General features: G+C 39.2%; 1 protein-coding gene across 1 annotated transcript in view; it reads right to left on the bottom strand.

Annotated features, from left to right (window-relative positions):
* Window positions 1-2,210: 2,210 nt before the first annotated feature.
* The window catches only part of COL4A3 (collagen type IV alpha 3 chain), a 56,042-nt gene continuing 51,919 nt past the window's right edge, over window positions 2,211-6,333 (bottom strand). Inside the window, exons 51-52 of the mRNA XM_069024411.1 lie at window positions 5,117-5,289; window positions 2,211-4,906 (exon numbers count right to left, since the gene is read on the bottom strand). Coding sequence (XP_068880512.1) covers window positions 4,822-4,906; window positions 5,117-5,289 — 258 coding nt within the window. The 3' untranslated portion in view covers window positions 2,211-4,821. The remainder of the gene's footprint in view (window positions 4,907-5,116; window positions 5,290-6,333) is intronic.

Below are 6,333 nucleotides of genomic sequence, written 5' to 3'. Positions count from 1 at the left end.
TTGTGCCCTGAGCCGCTGCTCCGGGGCAGCCGCGCTGAAACAACCCCGCTGCTCGCTCAGCCTCGCGTCTGGCCGGCTCTCGGCTGCCGAGGCCCTGCCTGGGCCACGCCAGTCGCGGCCGCGTTACCATTACAGAACGTTTGTCACCAAGCGTGGGTGACAGCCATCCACCGCTGACAGCCAGCGCGCACGCCAGCTCGGACCAGCAGAGCACTGGCTCCCGCCGCCGCTAAAACGCTTCCCAGGGCACCATTCGCTGACCCTTCCTGAAACTGACTCTCAGAGAACCTAGGAGCAGCTGCTGCTTCGTGGTGTAATTCGACCTTCCAATTCCATACAGGAAAATACAATGAAAGATGCTAGTATATATATATATATATAGATATATATCAGGTATTTTTTTAAAGAGAAGAAAGTAGCCTCAGAGCTTTCCCTGTATTTGTATTTATGGTTACGGTGTTTTGGAGGTCAGCAGGTGTAGCAGTTCCAGCATATATTGATCCAAGCATATATTGAAGCATATATTGATCCAAGGCTTGCAATTTGCTAATTCAGCTCTTCACAAATGTCAACAGCACTGTTTTAAAGAGGCTAGTGGTTAGAAATATGATCTCCTACTAAATAAAAGTTGTCTAACATTGAGAATGATACAGTAGTTGCCTTAAGATATATGATCTAACATTTGGCCTCCTTGAAACACAAGCTGTGCCCTGAGCACATCTTACCAGGCAATCCTCATCAGTCTGCATGTAGAGTCCTCAAATTTACCTCCTCTTTAACATTTTATAAACTATCAAGAGGATTTCATCTTTAAAATAAAAACAATCAAACAAGAAAATGCCGAAGTAATTACAGTCTAAAAACTGGTTCTTCAAGCATACTAGAAATACGGTCCATCTTCTGTAATTCCCCATATATAATTTTATGTTGAGATTAGTTATGTGACTGTTTTTATTCCGTTGAATAAATGACTGTTGTTAATAAATGCAGTGGTCACAGGCAACTCACTTGAGTTGTTCTGAGTCACAGGAAATCCTCCAGAAGAACATCAGTGGGGAGTTCTAGTGAATTATCACATTATGAATTACCATTAGTGGGTCATGACTGCCCATGCCCCCTGTCTTCTGTCCCATCTCAAAAAGAATTGCATCAGGCTGTATCCCTTCTCCTCTGAGGATGTTCTTTCCATTTTTTGCGTTGTGTACAGCTCCTTGCACAAGTAACTTCCATTGGCAGTTTGCAGATTTTTCTGCAGATATCCTTGATTTTCAGATCTGTGATTTAAAAGGCCATCCTTAACAATGTTGCATACAACACAGTTTTCGTGGTTTGTCTTCCTTATTTTCATGCTGAACCCTTGATATTAATTTTAGCTGTGCCTTTTTCTTTCTGCTGCTCACAGTCTGATTATACCAAGCACTCACTCTCCACATCCCACCTCACCATGGGATGGGGAGGAGAATCAAGAAAGAAAATAAAATAGAACTTGTGTTGAGGTCAGAATGGTTTGATAATTGAAACAAAGTAGTAGTAGTAGTAGTAGTAGTAGTAGTAGTAGTAATAAACAGGAGAGGGAGAGGAGATAAAACCCAAGTAAGACAAGTGATGACAGCACAATTGCTCACCCCCTGCTGACCAATGCCAGGCTGGTCCCTGATCCACCATCAGCCTCCTCTTCCCAGGTAATTTCCCCAGTTCATATACTGGACAGGACGTTCTGTGGTGTGGAATTGCCCTTTGGCCAGTTCAGGGCACGTGTCCCAGCCATACTTCCTCCCAGCTTTCTGTGCATCTTCTCACTGGCAGACCATGGGACACTGAAAAGCCCTTGTCTTATAGTAAACACTACTGAGCAACAACCTAAACATCAGCATGTTAGCAATATAAACTATCAGTTAGCAGTATAAAATCTCATACTGAATCCAGAACAGCCCTGAACCAGCTGATAAGAAGAAAAACCCCAGCTCATCACAGCATCCTGTGTAGGAATATATCTAGGAAGAAAGCTGGCATGCAGAGACCCAGCTTGGGTATTTACACTCAAGTACTAAACTTGGAGTGTGGTCCAGGTCAGAGCGAGTGTCTTTCTGAGGACAAACTCTACCCACTGTGTTTTAATCAGGTAACTTTTTTTTTGGTATGCACAGGTGGTGGACAGGATCATTAGCACTGGAAAGGAAAAAAAAAAGCCAATATGGAAATGGATCTTTTATTTAGTCAAAATATTTTTATTTGGCTATATTTAGCAGGATACAGCCCCCACTGTTTGCTCGTTATTCCCAATTTCTCATGCGTCCATTCTTTCAGTACAATATATTAACAGCTTGCACCTCATCAGCACTTTCCAGTTAAGGCTCCCAAAGCATTCACAGACATCAGTTAACTAATCCTCACAACAACTGTTAGCAGTAGGGAAGTAAAATGATCTGCAGCTGCAGTGAGAAGTTAACAGCAACTTTTTTCAAGTTTTTCTTTGATTTCCAGTGTCTAGCTTGTATTATTATGCCAGGCTTGACGAACATGTGTCCCTGCAGTTGTATTTCATGCTTTTGAAAGAAAGACTCAGTTTGAGCACTCAAAATCAAAAGCTATTTATCAACATCTTTCTTTCGTAACTTGTTGAAGGCCACACAAAAAGTGAGCATCGGAATCCAAAACTGGGGAGGAGGCGTAACTTCCAGTTACATGCTATACTATGAGACATTACTCTCTGTAAATTACCTTTAGACTTTAAAGCCACAATCCATTCCCTTCTCCTTACATATTATCCTCTACTGGGACACATTTCCAGCAGACTTCAGCCTCAGGTACTCACATTTGCATTTACTAGCAAGTTTTACATGAGAGTCTCCACAGTCATTGATTCTATATTGTATGCAATGCCTTTGGATGACTGCAATGAGCTTTAATGAAAAAAAACCCCACTAGCACCCCAACAACCTCCCAAGCAACAGGTGTGGTCTTCATCTTTGAGTATTTAAAGCAAACTTCAGAGTTTATGGAAAAATCTAGTATGTGATTGTTTTAAGGAAAACAACCTCAACCCCAGGCTCGATTCAAATGAAACACTAAGTATTAACTTGACATTAATACCTTCTTATCAGTAGTGCATCTGCAAAGAGATTCTTCATAAAACCCTGTAAATTCACAATTATAACTTGCAAACAGAAGTACTATGACTGTTCAAGCAAACAATAATTTTAAAATAGCCATTCAGTTCATGTAAATGGTATCTTCACATTAGCTTCATCGTAAGATACTGGCATGGAACACAGACAAAACCTTTTCTTAGTTAGGTTAACACTGAAAATTCAAGCAGTCAGACAAACACAATGCAAGTATTTTAACAGAAACAATATAAAATTTCACTGGCTTAAAAAAAACATCTAAATGAGAAATCCTGGTTATTTCACTGAATTGCTAGACCCTACGTTTAAAATGGTGCAATTACAGAACTATTCAGATGAATTAGGCTTCTTTTGTAACACTAAATACTGGAATTCTGATAGATTGTGCAAGTATTAAAAAATATTAACATTTTAAATGTCAATATTACAATTTTAAATAGCCTTGCAAGTGCAATGTTATAAATATTAAAAAAAACCTCAGAGCTACAATTTTATATGATTTATATGAGCAAATGAAAGTGCTTTTCAAGTATTTATGTTCATTTACAGTTGGATTCTCTTGTATAAGTCAGTGCTTAGATGGTACAATTTAAATATCAGTCTTTTAAAAAATTCTGGATGCATACATTTATCTGGATGGAATAAATGGTTTCATTTGCAGATATGCATGCTAAATATTTAAATACAGAATACAATTTGTGATAAATATTTAAATATGAAATATTGTAAAATGGAAATATAAATTTTGTTAGGAATCACATCCTGATGGGTGTGATAACCTGCTAATGCCATGGGAGCCCTTCAGCCATACAGTAATTGTTAATTCTAACAAAATCCCAAATTATATGGTAAATAGTTTTCCTTCAGGAGAGACAAAAGCATGTGATCATAGTAAGAGGCCCAATACTGTCAACTTTGAAGAACTCAAAAGATAGCATGATCTGTGTCAAAAGCCATGGAATCTAACGAAAACTTTCCAACACTTTCAATTAGTCAGCCCTTAGCCACAGTCCCTCTGGAGCACACAGCTAGTGCCTGTCACCACTGTCCTGCCTGCCCAGTGCTTGGTGTCATTCCCCCTCTGGCCAGTCAAGCACCATTAGCACCGCAGTGATATAAGAAACATTGTATTCCTGTTTGCCAGCCAGAGGAACGGTGAGGTACATGGGGAGATACTTGTTTATTAGACAAGAAAACCAAACCAAAACAACTCTCAGTGAATCACTATATAGTTAAAAGTGCACTGAAAATATTGGCTATTGAACCCTATCCGTCATAAATGTCAGACTGTCATCTTAAATGATATCCACTTGGAACACTGAACATATGTAAGCTGATACAGGAGCGTTTAGTTTGTCTTGCCGTTTGAAAAGCACATGACACAAGGCAGCATTAACATCTTTCACGAGAGATCTGGTGATGCTGTAGTTTTATGGTGAAGATGCAGCTCAGAAATGACAAGGTTCAGCAGAAGCTCCTGCAGATGCCATTACAAGCTTTCTCCAACAAAGTGCTTTGTCATTTGCCAAAGACAAAAGTCAAACTGTTGCCCTACCTCACCACAGTGCTGCACTGGCAATTTATAATTGTCTTTCCAGACGCAGCTGGACTTTAATAAATTATAGCTCTTTAGAGTTAGACAATTCTTTGTAATGAAAGCAGAGTTTCATGTTCTGTGAAGAGTGGCCACTGTTTAGATTGGTCTCTTCATGCAGACCTGACAACGACTGATGATATTTTCTAGTTGTCCTGCTTTCAAAGTCTGTGACACAGGTCTCCTAAAAGAAAAAACCCAAACATTCAATTTTTTTCTTTAAAAACCAGGGAGAGACAATGAGACTTTGGATATGGAATTACTGACAACAACCCTGAAATCCTTGTCTCATTGAAAACATCTGTGTGCTACAGAATAACCCTGAACCTAACAAGGAGGGGTGTCTAACCTCAGGGGAATTACGAAGGAATCCCCCAAAGGTTTTGCAGTTTACCTGAACATTCTTCTTGGATTTAATGATGCCAACCAGAAGCTGTAGGAATTTGTGTAGTAGTTGCATGTCCCCCTGCCATGGCACTCTATGAATGGGACGGCCCGAAATTCTTCCAGACAAGATCCAGGAGATGCCAATGCTTGGCCAGAAGCTTCTGAGCCAGCACTTGTGTACTGTAACCACCAAAACATTTTTATGAGAACTTGTCTGTCAGCTTTTAGCAAACCGGAGACAAAAAAAAATCTCTTTCTAAAACATACCATATGTTCTGTGGTATATCTTGCACAAAACAAAATGAATGCAGATTCATTTGATAAAATTTATAATGAAGCACAGAAGCCTTCTGAAAATTCAAGCTATTATGGCATTTCTTAAGTCCCTGCAAAGGCCTTTTTCAGGTCCATGAAATGCATGAAACTAACTAGTACAAAGACTAGAAAGCTGGCTTCTGTCCAGCCGAGGACAACAGTAACTACATTACAAATAAACCAAATTGGTGGGTGTGTGTTTTTATAATTTTTGTTGCACTGATTGCTTCTCCAAACACAAAAAGCAGAAAAGTCATTTTCCTTCTCTGGCGTTGGTAAATGCTTGTAGAAGTAGCTCTTAAATAATTCGCAACAGTATAAAATTGGATAGAAAATGCTATCTAACTTTGCTGATGTTGGAAACATGCAAGTTGTTTCAACCAAGTGTTAAATAAATTCTTTCATTCTTTTCCAAGTTTATTACTATTACTTGGGGCCAAATCGCAGGAGAAACAAGAATTTCACTCTAGACCTAAAAGGACTTTACATTATGCAAAAAAAGAGGGATTTAAAATTCTTTTACCTTCAGTCGCTGGCATCCCTATGACGTCCCACAAACATGGGTAACAAAGATTAAATGCTACATCCCCTCTATTATAAATACACTGTTATTCCCATAAGCAGTTCTCAATTTGCAGTTACATTATGAACTTTATTCACTCATATCTAATTATGGCATCAAAATTGTTGAGGCAGTCTTTTGTAGACAGTGTTCTGCATTTATTTTAACTCCCTGTGCAGTTCCGCCCCAAGATCTGATTTTTAAAAGAACTTGCTGGCATGGAGTGACGAATAAGTTGGTCACTTATTTCTACGTTTTTGTGTTCAGGACCAGTTTAACCACTCCACTCTCCAGATCTGTTTCCTAGATCTTAGCAGAATATGTGAAAGTGAATGCATGCAGTTATT

Source organism: Aphelocoma coerulescens, chromosome 9 (assembly GCF_041296385.1).
Source record: "Aphelocoma coerulescens isolate FSJ_1873_10779 chromosome 9, UR_Acoe_1.0, whole genome shotgun sequence".
Taxonomy (NCBI): Eukaryota; Metazoa; Chordata; class Aves; order Passeriformes; family Corvidae; genus Aphelocoma; species Aphelocoma coerulescens.
This window is presented reverse-complemented; position numbering and strand designations above follow the sequence as displayed.